Source organism: Ceratosolen solmsi, unplaced genomic scaffold, assembly GCF_000503995.2.
Source record: "Ceratosolen solmsi marchali unplaced genomic scaffold, CerSol_1.0 scaffold10, whole genome shotgun sequence".
Classification (NCBI taxonomy): Eukaryota; Metazoa; Arthropoda; class Insecta; order Hymenoptera; family Agaonidae; genus Ceratosolen; species Ceratosolen solmsi.
Genome location: NW_011948412.1, coordinates 9,737,604 through 9,752,892, shown reverse-complemented (window position 1 = coordinate 9,752,892; position 15,289 = coordinate 9,737,604). Strand labels below are relative to the sequence as shown.

General features: G+C 33.1%; 1 protein-coding gene across 3 annotated transcripts; it reads right to left on the bottom strand.

Annotated features, from left to right (window-relative positions):
* Nucleotides 1-2,223: 2,223 nt before the first annotated feature.
* LOC105359220 (cysteine string protein) lies at nucleotides 2,224-13,941 on the bottom strand. Of its 3 annotated transcripts, none has more exons than XM_011495744.1 (7): nucleotides 13,516-13,927; nucleotides 12,237-12,375; nucleotides 12,029-12,175; nucleotides 11,745-11,864; nucleotides 8,714-8,764; nucleotides 7,287-7,464; nucleotides 2,224-2,687 (listed from the first exon to the last, which is right to left on the bottom strand). In XM_011495744.1, the coding sequence occupies exons 1-7, from the start codon at nucleotides 13,533-13,535 to the stop codon at nucleotides 2,626-2,628; spliced, it is 717 nt and encodes a 238-aa protein (XP_011494046.1). In that variant the 5' UTR covers nucleotides 13,536-13,927; the 3' UTR covers nucleotides 2,224-2,625. The 3 variants fall into 3 exon arrangements, with proteins under 3 accessions (XP_011494046.1, XP_011494064.1, XP_011494056.1); XM_011495754.1 differs by lacking the exon at nucleotides 2,224-2,687 and adding an exon at nucleotides 5,993-6,206 and having other exon boundaries at nucleotides 13,516-13,941; XM_011495762.1 differs by lacking the exon at nucleotides 8,714-8,764 and having other exon boundaries at nucleotides 2,225-2,687; nucleotides 13,516-13,922.
* Between the last annotated feature and the right edge of the window lie 1,348 nt (nucleotides 13,942-15,289).

The window sequence follows — 15,289 nt, the reverse complement described above, 5'->3', positions numbered from 1 at the left end:
GAATCCAGCGTGCAATTTTCTTATTACGTATTTCATTTCGTGTCAATTAAACTGCATAGTAAACTACGCTGTTATTTACGAATTAGAGCTCTACCACAACAACAGCAATAACAATAACAACAACGACGACACGAAGAACAACGATAAATGTATACCTGAAAATTAAATTTCATCTATGTACAATATTAAAAATAATTGTATTAGATTATATGGCCTTTGTACGATAGGCTGAATTTATTATCTGCCAAAACTATTTCTTTCTATTTATTCAAGAATTCAATTATATTTAGATAGTAGTTTTGAAGAGATTAGTAGTGTCTGTAACAGTGCATATGCGGTCCCCAATACAGGCACAATGGCTATGTATGCGCTCAACGCAATATTTGAAATATAACAGAAGGAAAAAGCAGTGGTTTGAGAAGACATAATGAAATAATGGGGAATGAAGTAGCCAAACGTCGAGGTATTGGCGTACGTAAAAATCTTTTTCCATTATATGATACTTAAGTGTGCAGACTCAACATTGTGCATAGGGAGTTCGAAGAAGTGAATTATGTCATTGTATAGGAGATGTCAATTCGCATTTTACAATAGTCATTTAGAGGCCGCATCATTAAGGAATTACAATTAAATTTTAATAAGCGTATATTATTATGTACACTATTAAATTCACATATACAGATTGAGATTTTCGTTTGATTTTTCAATTTAAACAAAAATCATAATAGTTATTGTAATAGTTTTGCATCGATTGATAACACAATATCTTACGTTTTTAAAACACACAATTATTATTACTTTTTCATCATATTCATATCAGTAGTTTTCTATTTTCATTTCTTTCTTTCTTTCTTTTTTTGTTTTTTGTTTTGTTTTTGTTTTATTTTTTTTTCTACCACCGCGCTCGAAATTAATGTAAATTATACTATTCAAATCGTACGGTTATATAAAATTGTTTATATTATTGCAGGAAACAAACGCTACTTGGATACTTTGGTTTTCGTTCGCTTCCCTGCAATTTTTATTAATCTCGCAATTCGACATGTTGACAAATACTTTATTGTAATTTCATCTTTTCGAATATATTATTATTAAACGTACAAGAATTACATAAATTACGATGATTGAATCAGAATGAAAGCGAACATTAGAGAATAAATGGATTTAGCAAAGCAAGTGTGATTCAATAAACATTATAGTTTATGATACACATTTATGTACGATTTTTAAAATATACTCAAGCCAGTAGTAAGGTAACAATTTACCTTATTACGATCGTAATAATCTTGACAGGAATCAATAATTGTTAACAATACATAAAGATTTTGTTGTTCGATACTCCTTTTTACAAGATTCTCAATTAACTTCTCTAATCGCAAATTGATTCCTCAATACCCGTTGAAATTTGAATTTTACATAAATTTGCAATATATACACATACATACACATACACACACACACACACATATATATATGTATATATATATATATATATATATATATATATACACACATATAATATATGTATATATTCATATGCATATTACGGACATTAGAATATCAACAGAATTATACACTATTAAATACATACTTTAAATTGTTTATTTATTTTCGACGCTGCTAGCAACAATAAAAATAGTATACTGAAGTTGGTATTTCTCTATATTACTAGGAACAGTCATGATGTTTTATTAGCATTGTAAGAAGATCGTGAATACGTTTATCGTTCGTACATTGTTTTAAGCATTTAATTATTAACATTGACAAATTATAATATTAGCTTAGCTGTCTTACTCGTGTAAATGATACGCGCAGTCGTTTTTCAATGTTGCTCAAAAGGATTAATGTTACGTTATGCGACCTAATGTTGCAATTTAAATGCGCAATCCAACGATCATTGATACGGATAAATTTAAATCATTTCCAGATCGCCATCTTCTCACAATATAATACGAACATCATTCGGCAAAAAATATATATCGCAACAGATATTTTCACTAATGGAACGTAAATATTAATGTACAGAAATTTGTCAAAACATATTCTTAAACCAACATCAATTTCAACATTCGGGGATCTTCAAAACCCTGAGATATCTTATATTTATTAGTTAACACATAAATTGACTTCTCTCATAAACTAACGATAAACTTTAATTCGTAATTATTTATTATTATTATTATTTTTTTTTCTTCATTTTTTTTCTCTTTTTCTTTTTTATGTTGATGCATATACGTATTAATATATTCATTTATATAACAAAAAAATGAAACAATTATTGTAATGATTCCACCACATGCTGCTTGGTCGTTCTATTTAGCACTTCATTTTCTGAAAGATGCGCGCGCGTGCTATTATAGGCGCTTAAATGCCCGTGTGCTCGTATAATTTTATACTCACGCACAATCATAAATGCCTCCTTATCTGTTACTGTGCGCGTGTGCGCGCGAGCACACATGCAAACGCGCACGTACATTGCATTTATTAACGTAATAATTGTTACTTCAGATGTTGCGTGTATATATTTTGTAAGTAATTACGTGGACGAATACTTGAATAGTGTCCAACGAATCGATATTCCTGTCGGGTTTGATCGTTAACGTTGGCTAGTCTTCGATTCACCGATTACCACTTGTTTAATTCAGAAGCGCTTGTTACATCGGGATTCACGAATGGATTTGTAGATGCTATGTTGAAAAATAAAAACATGCTTTAATAGGAATTGATAATAAACCATCGTCGAAACACATTTAATGGGTATTTCTCGACTAGACTACACGTTATACGCCAACAGGCTTGTAAACTTACAGTCCTTAAACTTCAACATAACTACATTAAATGATAAAAAATAAAAGAAAAAAAAATGCATTGTTCTACGTGCAGGTTTACGAAAGAACAAATGGCAAGTTAAACGATATTTAATAATAATGTCTGATAAAAGTATGAATAATAGGTTAAACATATAATCCAAATAAATAATACAACAAAAATTAAAGTGCACATTATTGTGTTTAATTAAGAAATGCTAAGAGCTTTACATAAATTATATTATAAACATTTTCGAATATGATAGAGGTGTGAAATATCCACATATTATATTAAAAATCCACTAACAGTTTCACGTAAAATAAAGAGAAATTGTGAAAAAAATCTGTGTCACTTGTGTCATTTTTAAATTGAAAAACTACGTGATTATAAATCTTTAAAAAGCCGTATTTTTATGTTACTAACAATATATATATATATATATATATATATATATATATATATATGGTTTATCGATCCGTTTATAAAGCGTCTTTATGAAAAATATTCTCATTTTACATGCTTATACTAAACGCAATGATAATCATAAAAGGAAAAAATAAAATTCGTAGTCGAATTAAAATCTATGTTTAATTACTCACAAAAATACGGCATTCGTTTGTCTCTATTTATCTATCATAAATTTTATTACTAACTAAAAATAATATGTTCATTGGTGATTTACAGCAATGTCTATATTAACTAGTACATTATTAAATTATTAATAATTACAAAAATGAAAAAAATCTTTTCACGCAGCCTGGTCAACAAGCATTAAGTCACAGATTACGTAAGGCCTTTGAAATAGATTTTTTATTCTTCTTTATACTCTTAGAGAACATTCAGCTTTAATATTAACGTAACCTTCAGAATACATTTATTATTATTATTAATAACTATGTGCAATTACAAAAAAAGACAGGAGTATCCGTCTATTTTAGGAAGTTCATCAGATTTGTTCCAACTACAGACAACGCTTATATGCTGTATATTCAAATTCTCACGACGAATTACAAATATTACGAATAATTCGACAATCAACTTAAGTAAAATAATGAAAAAAATTGATGTTTGCGTTTCAAAAAAAAAAAAAAAAATAAAAATAATAATAATAATAATAATAATAATAATAATAATAATAATAATCGTAAATAATATATAATATATAATATGATTCCATTATCGAAGGGCATTTTGCTAGGGAAACATTATGAATGTATAAGCTTAGTCAGCAGGATATACAGGATCTCATCTCCCACATAAGCATTACGTACTTACTCGTATCAATCAGGTCAGGTATCACGCGCATATACATATACCCATATACGCGCGCATTCACATTATTCTTTCCCATTTTTTGATCTATTTATTTTCTGCTTTATCGTTTGCATTATAATATACAAAATAATTGATAATGGACTGGGGCAGATGCTTGGCTTATCATAAATATACAGTGTATGGCGAATCCTTTACTAGTGATTTTATGCAGAGATGAGCTTCGATATACTAGTTTTGAAATTAATAAAATGTCAAGCTTATTACTGCAGATTTTACGGTTATTAGCTGCACTCCTCATCGAATCTTACCGTTCTCACTTTGAAGATGATATAAGCATTGGAAACAAATTAAACAACACTTTATAAATAAATAAGCTTTATTCTTGCTTATTATTGTTAATTATTATTGTTATTGTTATTATTATTATTATTATTATTATTATTATTATTATTATTGTTATTATACAATATGTGATTACAAACATGAAAAATCTAATTTATGAATTTTCTTTAACTGCGTAATGCTGAAACTTCCGGTGTCGGAAAGCAAGTGGCATACAAAAATAAACGAATTTATTTACCAAAAGCTATTTCTCGGAATATCCTCTATTTACATATCTTAATACGCAAGCTCATAATTACATCGGCTAGCCCGTTCAATTATTATTATTCTCGAAAATATATTAGTTTTTAAAGGAAATATACCGTATTAGCGTTATTACATCTTATGCATCTCATTAAGAATTTATTTTATTGCGAGTTAAGATGCGAGCAATAGTTTTCACATTTTAAGCCAAGTCAACCATCCTCTTACTTACGTATTACTCCAGCAATTTATGAAGTTCACAGTGAAATAAATAGATCAGTTAAATACCGAATGAAATGAAAAATACACGTAGTTAAGTACTTATTATATGTACACAACATAATATATTCTGAGAGTTCTTAAGCGAGGTTAGACTGTTATATTTATACAAGCGATTACTTTTGTTTAATTATTTCCAAAATACTTAGTCGTTGATAGCGGATGAAATTTACGCGGCCAAATGCAATTTAAATTGTCGCTTAATGATATTGAAGAGTTGGTGGTATTGTTTAGGCTTTAAATGCAATTTATTAGGGGAAAAAAAAAAAAAAAAAAAACAACAACAACAACAACACACGTGATTGCAATTATAACACGTTTTATTCGTTTTATTTCTGAATAATGAATGATTTATTTTTTAAAAATACGTCTCTTTAGCATATTTAGATAAATAATATAATCGACAATATAATTAATATAATTGGTTGATGAATCAATTTTTTTAACTTTCTTAAATATTATTAAGACTCGATAATTTTTTTAAAAGAAAAAAAAAGATCAAACGGGCAAATAATATGCTTATTATAAAAATTAAGTAATAATTGGATCATTTTTTAAGTTAAAAAATGTTTCAGTAAAATGTGTTTTTTTTTTTTCGTTTTGTTTTTATAGGATAGTGTATGCGATTAACCGTCAATGTATTCGATGATATCTAATTTATCTCGAATTTTTATATCTTTGAAATTGAAATAAATTATTGACATCGCAAGATTTCAATTCATAGCTAATATACGATCCACGCTTTATACAGTTTGCAAATGAGTATTCATCAAAATATGCATATTTCGTTATTTTGTCAATTTATATATTGATCCGACGGGCATACGCACGCACATAAATTTAAGCAATTTGAATATTCAGCCATGACGTGGGTTTTTATTTTTAAGCCTTATCGTTTCTACCTTCGATCTCACACATAATATCGTTTGAATGTCAAATGCTTCATTTCGTCTACCCAAATCTATTAAATTTAATATTATTTTAAGATTCGTAATATCGAAACCATGTACTTTGAATAACAAAAGCTAAATTACAAATTAATAAATAAATATAATGTTTCCGATAACTGAGCTACTTTTATAATAACTTTTATATTGCTGATGAACCTCCTTAGATGAAATTGCGGGTGACGATGATCATACAGATTTTAAACTAAATGCCATTCTATATGTACACCGTTGAAATATCGATCAACATCAACTACACATGAACAAACGGAATCCACATCGCCAATCATTATTATCCGAAGTGATTTACCACTAGAAACAGAAATAATAATAGTAAAAAAAAAACAACAACAATGTCATCCTTATAAACCACATAGATACAAAACGACGGCTCATATACAAGACGAAGACGAAGAAGATGAAGAAGAAGAAAAAGAGAAAATGGAAATAGAAGAAGTAGTAGATAAGAAGAAAGGCTTTGTAATTTGAACTAATGAGAAAGCGAGCGTAAGAAATCCGATAAGCACTCGTCGTACAGAGGGTCGTTAAATTCAAATTCCGTTAGGCTTTGGTCACGGTCGTCTTTTCGCAGCGCACAATTTCCAAATCGTTCGATAATTTTTCCATATCGCCGCCCCTACCAATGCGTCGCATATAATATATACTTTTTCTAATTCGGTATAATATCGTTGCCAAGAGAATCGATAAGAGAAATAAAAGTACGAGAATAATCCCACCGTATAATAAATCGTTGTTGCCAATCTCGCGCCACAAAACGCAAATACAATAAAAATAAATAAATAACGGGATTGGAGAAGAAGAGAACGTACGATAGCGAAGTTGCGCGAGTTCGAATGCCAGAAGGTGGGTTTCATTGGCCGTATGAAGACGACTGGTAGCAGAGGACATTAGAAGTCAGGTGTTGAAAGTAAGGGACAAAGGGGTGAGAGAAGTGGATGAATGGATGGATAGATAGAGTGATGTATACGACGAGGACGATTAAGACAGAGACGGAAGAAAGAAGGGTAAGCATGCCGACATAAATAAAAGTTCTGAGCACTAGGGCGCGCTCGACGATTCCACAACATCGATCACAAAACAATAATAAAAGTAATAATGTAATAATGGCATGCGAATCCCACGTGCGAAGGTCGGTCGGTCGGTCGGTCGGTCGGTCGGTCGGTCGGTCGGTCGGTCGGTCGGTCGGTCGGTCGGTCGGTCGGTCGGTCGGTCGGTCGGTCGGTCGGTCGGTCGGTCGGTCGGTCGGTCGGTCGGTCGGTCGGTCGGTCGATCGGTCGGTGGGATGGGTAGGAACGGGGCAGGCGGGCGGTAGTCGTGAGTCGTGCTCTAGCACAGGGGCAATCGCATGTCAGTTTCAAGTGCTAGAAATACCGGGGGTGTAAACGACGCGCTCCCGTCCACTGTTGAGGGTTGTGTTCTCGTCAGGTTTGGGTGGTGCCGGCATCGCGAACGCCAGCTGCTGGCTCGTCTGTCCCGGGCCTCCTGGGGCTGGGGCGGCCTGCGGCTGCGATATCACCGCCTCCAAGTCACTCTCCTCTCCCTCCTCCTCCTGCTCACACAATGAAGAACAAAGCGATAGTCAGTGGGTTGCGGTTTTTCTGGGGCCAGGCTCCTTAAAACTATTAGACTCGTCACTGTGGCTTTGCGCGCTCGCTCAGCCATTCCTCTCGCCTCTTTTATTACTCGCTCGCTTGGGAGATTGACAGGATTACGGGCGGATGAGCTTTCGTTACGTGCTACTCGGAAAATAGTAGATACTCGGGCGAATGGGATGCTCGCGATTATTAGTGCGATGAGTCAAATGTTAAGCGTGATGTTTATAATGCAATGTAATTGGAGAGAGAAACTTCGCGATCTTACGTGCGACTGGCTCGACGGCATGCCACTTTCATTCGCTTTTCTTTTCATTGGCCACGTAATCATGCGTTGGCCTCCACGCTGAAATAATATGTTATTCACTAGTCCTTGTTCATCTTGAAAATAGATGCATGGCTTATATGATAAGGATTTAGTTATGGATAGCAATGAGCTACAAGGTAGGTGGGTAGGTTAACTTGTTGTATCTACGTGTATTTTGCCGATCGAGGGTTATTTTACTGGGCGCACGTTTGTTTACAGGTTAAATAATAACGGACATAAGATAACATAGCGGATTGGTAACTTGTGAAAACTTGAATGCAACTTTGGTTGCGCGGAAAACCAAACTTTATTCAAAATATACGTATACTTGTGAATATATGTCAAGCAATGTTTGGACGATAAAATCAATGTTTAACTTACCCACTCGTGTGTTATTGCCCGACAACTTTTAACACATTTTCAACATTTAAATAAAATTGCAAAAAAAAAAAAATAACGACATTTATATAGCTTAGCTTGCGAAACACAATAGCGTAAAGCTCTTTAAGAAATATATTTTGACCCCTATATGCACAAATTAACATAAATGGATAGTTGTTTAAATAAATGTAACAGGGAATTCATTATTTACAAAATTACTTTGTATGATAAAACTAGCGAGGCCATTTAAATGCAAACGTTGATAAACTATTTTGGCATTCGTTAATCGAATTCGTTATAATTTCATGCTTGCGAGAATGTTGCATTCGTGCTTGTTTCACTGTTCCGCGTAGAATTTTGAAATCAATTTTATCCGATCAACCGCATATTTTTCAAAGATAATATCGAACTGTTTCGTTAATTTTGTAAATAATAAAGTGGACTTCAAATACAATATCAAGGAAGCGTGCAAATAAATTTTTAAAGTGAAAACGGGATGCATATAAAAACTTACGAACACTTTGAGGTTGACTTGTCATTACATTGGCTTCTGGATTAATCTGGTCCCACTATAATACAACAACAACATAAACAAAACTGCTAAACTATGTACTTTCTCAAAATAATAGGCTCGGCATGCTTGGCAATGAAAACGTTACCGTGCATCTTTATAAACGTGTTTGCAATGTTCAAATCGTTGATACGCAAGAAAAATCAATTCCTTAGCATTAATTTTCTTTCGGTATTGCTTCCTTAAATTGCACATTTCTTACAAATATGCAACAAGAAAGCGGTACCCTGAAATAGAACAAAATATAATTTTCCTTGCGTTACATCGATACATCGATACATCTCAAGCATTTCTTTTCTACTACTAATTTTCTCTTTCTCTTTCTCTCTCTCTCTTCTCTCTCTCTCTCTCTCTCTCTCTCTCTCTCTCTCTCTGATTCTATCTAATTTCTTTTTTCTTTCTCTCCAAATTATGTTGAATTTTATGGTGATCATATGCAAAAATACTAATACGATGATTGTAATATGCAAAAACAGAAAAAAAAAAAAAAAAAAAAAATTAAAAAATATTTGTTAAATTTAATGTTGTCGAGATTATATGTTACTTATGGGAACGATTCTATTTATAAGAGAAAATATAAATATAAACATGATTGATTGTATGTGATTGTCCATATGCTTAAGTGATGTGACTTAAGGTTGTAATTTAATCGTCAATTCGATAATTCAGTGCCAAGAATGCATTGCCAAAAAAATTTAATCCTTCGGAGATAGAATGTAAAGTTCTTGCATTATAATATCGTATCAATATTAAATCAACGCTATTTATTTGGAAAATGTTGAATGATCTCTGTCATCAATAATTAAATTAATTATTTCTTCTTGTACTTAATTCGGTCATTGAATTGACACATACTTAATTCGATTATAATATTAAAAAAATTTACGTTCTACTCGACCAAACATGTGCATGTAATTTATTATTACATGATTATGCATTTATAATTGATGCAGCAATGACATTTATAAATTATTTGCTGCTAAGGCACGAAGTATAATTACAAAATGCGAATACAATTCAAATATAATATATTTAATCGTACTTGATTCTTTAAGTTAAGTGAAAGGATTATCAAGATTCATATTGAAATAAATGTAATGATAATAATGACATAAATTAAAAGTCGTAAGATGTAAGAAGTAATGTACAAGTGTTTGGGACTGGAAGAAAATTTAAATAAATATTCAATCATTGTAACAAATCTTAATTATTATGAAACATATAATTGACAAATTTTTTTCCCCTATATTTCATTATGAAATACGAAACAATGCAATAATGTAGAAATGTATGAAAAAGTGAAATAAGATCGATACGATTTGTGTACAGAAAGCGCGCAAACGCACGCACGCACGCACACGTATGCAACATCTCATTGTGTCACTCTGAAATTGAATATATTTCAACAAATTTGTCGGTGACTTCAGCTAATTGATTATGCAGAAATGAAATGGTGACGAAATATAATGTAGTAACGAATAGAGGAAATATATTTTATAATAATGCGTATAATTAATGGTAAAATGTATAAGAGTATACAGGTGAAAAAAATAAATACTAAAAAAATTTGATAATCCTAAAGGCGTAATGAAGTAATAAAGAACAGTGATAGCAATTTTCAACAATACAATGTGCAAAAATCTACATTTTACAACTATTATAATGATAATTGTAAATATGGAAATAATAGGCGAGGAGAATACTCACCATAATAAACGAAACGCCTTCTAAATACAAATCGAGTAATAATAGATTTCTGCTTTAACATTTCAACTCGGTCAATACAATTATTGTCATTATAATATTGAATAAAGAATAGCCTAATGGCGGACAAATCTCTAAATTTCGATTCATTTAATTGATTTATTATATTATGCTGTGTCTTGCGTCTGGTGGCATTGACGCCGTAGCTTATAATATAGAAGAAATTGTAGAAATTGTAGAAATGATTTCCATTTGTAGCATATGAAAGAGAAATTAAAATCAATGATAAATACAGTGTCGATAATGGTGCAGTGTATTAGAAAACTTGAAGTGAAACTTTCTCAAATAAAGCAGAAGGTTGAATCGTGTCTTTATAGCTTTGCATGCTTAATGAATATTTGGAAAACTCTTTGAAAAATCTTTTTTCAACATATGCAATATATTTTCATTAATTCTTTTCATGTGATGTTTGAATTTCAATCGGTAACTTTAAATTCTTACATATGCACTCCCATCTCCTCTCTCTCTCTCTCTCTCTCTCTCTCTCACTCTCTCTCTCTCTCTCTCTCACTCTTTCTCTGTCTCTCCGCATCCCTTTATTAAATCACATGTATTGTGTATGATTAATTTTTAAAATAAACTTGATCATTTTGTTTAATGAAAGTTAATTACTGTTAATTATTCAAATTGTAAAATTATATTTGTTCTTTAGCATATTTTTGAAAAAATCGATTAACATGCATAGCCGAAAAACCATTGATAAAAGCAATAATTATTTATACATACGGATCTTCCCCATTATCGATGTATAATTCATAATTGTTTCCTACGAATCCACTGTAACTTACAACAAATAAAAAAAAACACAACACTAAACAAATATGGTAATGCGTGCATATGTAAGTCTTCCTAATAAAATAATAAACTTTATATCGGATCATAATTTAAGAAATAAATCTGTAACGATTAACCTAACAACGACTATTATTAAACTGTTATCTGTAAAGTAATATTAAGGAATAGATACATGCAAGTGAAAACATTAGTTTTCATAAATTTTTCATTTTTTAATAAATTTCTGGTGCAGTATCCAGTACCTTAAAATTTCATAATTATTTTTGAAACTTGTCAAAACTTTATTGAATTTGGTTTAAAAGAAAAGAAAAAAAAAATACAATAAAATACTACTTCGAGTAGTGAAAACGTGCCATCAGCTACCAAATAAAAAATAAATTACTTAATGACAAAAGAAATTATAAAATATATGATCCAACCTGTAGATTGTGATACGATCCGCTATCTTCTGGCGGCGTTGGTTTACATTTGCCACAACAGAAGTTGCAGCAGCAACAGCAACAGCAACCGGTGACGCAGCAACAGAATACTAAGAGGAACTAGAATTGAAAGATTTTTCATGAAAACCAAATTTTCGTACAATAATAGAAATAAAAAAAAAAAAGAAAAGTAAATAAATATATAAAATAAAAGTAAAATATTAATAATAATAATATCAGTAATTTAATTTAGATGATAATGAAGTAATAAACAGGTGTCATACCTTAGCCCACATGGATGTAAGGAAGAAGAAACAACTTTCTTCTCCAAATTGTTCGGCAACGTAAAGTCCAAGGGATCCATAATTATCATATATGTTGCGTTTGCTTAAGTCGGTTAAGATTCTCTTTGCCCTATTAATTTCTTTAAACTGCAAAGCAAAACATATTATTACTTTAAAGCAGAAGCGAATATTAGATTAATCGACCTACCTTTTCAGCTGCTTCTGGATTATTGGGATTCTTATCGGGATGATATTTAAGCGCAAGTTTCCTATAAGTCTTCTTTATGTCTTCGGCTGTTGCAGTTTTTGGAATTTCTAGTATAGCGTACAGGGAGTCCCCCGATGTTCTGTAAAAAGCAAAGCAAAATTTTAAGAAATTATCCATAAGCAGTCCATCTAAGTTGCGATTAATTAAATTTCACTTCAACAATTACTTAGACACGCTGTAAATTTCCTTTCCCCTCGAAGCTTTATCTATCATAAATAATTTACTAAGTTTAATATGCTTTAAACAATTAAAAAAATACAATTAAACGTCCAAGAATTTTTGAACTACAATTCCATAAAATATTATTTCTGTCTAAATAGATTACACGTACCGTCGAAAGTGCGTATACCTTAACAAAAAAGATTTCCACATACCATTAAACTATTTAATGAAATTGGCATTCAAGTCGTGTAATATAAAAAAATACAGACATACCACTAACAAGAAACATTATTTGTCAATTAATCTTAGATAAAGAAAATTTCAATGTTCGTGACTGATAAGGAAGTAATCGAGGTTTTGGGTCCCTGGGTAAGCGTCGAAAGAACAAACGTTAAAACTCTTGGCTATAATTGATTGACAACTTATACCCACGGTTCTCTATTACTTACAGATACACAAATATTTGATTAATCATAGATAAGAGTTGCAGAAAGCAAGACAAGAGGAATAAAGTGGGAGTTTTGGAACGTGTTACTCGTAATGCTAAATTCTTTAGCATGTTTCGTTGATTCTCTAAAAGACTTGGAGCTCTTAAAGTATACATGTCTCGTGTTTACCGTATCAATCAATTGTTAAGCCATGCCCCCATGTACAATAAGAGATAAAGTGTCACAGCGCTATAATGAGAAAAGCATTTCACACGTACCACAGCATATAGAGCAAATAGAAAGCCGTACGTATCAATCAATTAAAAGGTAAGTGGAATGAAGCAGTAAATACGGGCGGAGTCACGTAAATCGCATCGACCGTTAGTAGATAAACAGGTAGGGGTTACTCGTTATTTCGGACCGAATCGTCGCGACCAACCATCCACGTCTGTAATAAGCGGTTTCGAGCTACGAGCCGACTTCAGAACGATGATGCCCAAGGTGCTGGTCGAGCAAAACCAATTACCCTATTAAACGAACACTCTCGCGCTGCTCCCGCGAGGAGAATTAGCCTCCACGGAATCCTTAACTCCCCCTCGCCCTCGACCACGCAAAACCCGCATACTTACGACAATTTTCTCTTATCCATTTCTTCGGTCGCCAGGGTGGCTCAAGGGCAGCTTCACTCGTTCCCTGTGGTTTATCTGCCTACACGATGTGTAATGTTGGAATTCGTTCGACGAAGCTGATGCGGTTATCGCGCGCGCACACACAGACGGCCTCGGGGCTTCGCTCGGTTACGCGAACATCTTGGAACGTGGGCTTCGTGCTCCTGAGAAAATGTGTGTTCGCGAGCATAGACGAGCACGACCACCAGTCCTCCTATCGGCTCGTCACTGTCGTCTGTCTCCTCACTTTCGTTAACGCATATACGCACGCGATGAGCAGCAACGTCAATGAGCCAACGGACCCATTCAATATTTTAGTACGAGATGACGCCGCGCGCGGCACCACCTCCGCCCCTGCCCTCTCGAACCCCGTTTCAATATTATATCAACGTTGTCGCGGCTACGACGCGCTCCACGACTACGGTTAATCCGCTCCTGCTCACTTTAATCTCTCATGAAATCCCTACCGTACAGGCTGCACGTAGTTGCTTAGTACAATGGTGAACGGACGATTGATTAATTGTAATGCGGTTGCCTTGCGACTTCTTAAATTGGCCACGAAAGGGTGGGGTTGGGGGTGGGGGTGGTGGCGACGGTTAGGCGGTTAGGGGATTGTTGGGGCTGAGAGGAGGCGATGTTAAGGTGGCGGTGGCGGTCGCGGTCGGGCGTTATTAAATTCCTAGTGAATTTGTAATTTTTAACGCTTAGTCGATAGACCGATGAAGGCTGGCATTGCTGCAGGTGGTAGACAGCCTATTAAATTGCGATGGATATGAAGAAGTTTTGATGTGACGGTCGTGGCGCCCCGGTGGCTCTATCCAGATAAAATAATTGCATCGTTGCACGGGACATTTAATACGAAATCGTGGCGAGGATTGACGCCAGCGAAATGGTAAAACAAAATACTTTGGAATTTTTCGTACTTTGACGTACTTCGATGCTGCTACATTGGAATGACGAGAGACCTTTTGCGAGACTCTCCTCGACCCAAAAACTTTGACGTTCCAATGGCTTTTTACGCATCGATTTATATTCACATTAGACTTTCGGGGTTGCCATTGGACGGCATCAAGTTTTCAATAATTAAATCAAAAGACAAAAAAAACCTTTTTATATTTCAGATGATTCACCACTTCCTGGTTAGGAAATATGGCTATGGAGAAAATCTAGTGTCTAATTGATATTTCATTTTTTTTTTTTATATATATATATATATATATATATATATATATATATATATATATCTAATCGTAAATTTGGACGAAAATTATCGTTCGGCTATTTTATTTCCAAGCCTGATATGAGAAAGGGCGATTGTAGATACGACGACAATATCAGTCTCATTGGTAATAAAATAACAGAAAATGCGTTTAATGATAAAGTAGTGTAGTTTAATGGGCACTAAAGAGAAAATAAATACAAATTAGACGGTTGGCAGCGTACAAACAATAGCGTTATATATGTGGGGCGAGAGTCAGAAGAGCAAACCCAAAGAGCACGGGAATGTGAAATATTTTATGTACGAGCGAGCGCAATTGTATTTATCGCCTATACCAATTCGTCGTTCGTGTCAATAATCTCATATTTTTCTTCCAAGAGCTGCATTATGTTACATTCTTTACTCTATCGTCAAGCCCAGCAATCCTTTTTCTATAAATCTATGTGCTTTTACATTTGCACTTGTTGGTATGTAACTGCAGCGTCGATTAAACATCTTCGTCTTTCTTATCCTGTC

Excerpts from the sequence above, each read along its gene's own strand:
- LOC105359220 (XM_011495744.1), bottom strand. The coding sequence starts at position 13,535 with ATGGATAAGAGAAAATTGTC. Across the intron at positions 12,376-13,515 it reads ATGGATAAGAGAAAATTGTC|AACATCGGGGGACTCCCTGT; the intron begins GTAAGTATGCGG and ends TGCTTTTTACAG. Across the intron at positions 11,865-12,028 it reads TTACATCCATGTGGGCTAAG|TTCCTCTTAGTATTCTGTTG; the intron begins GTATGACACCTG and ends TTTCAATTCTAG.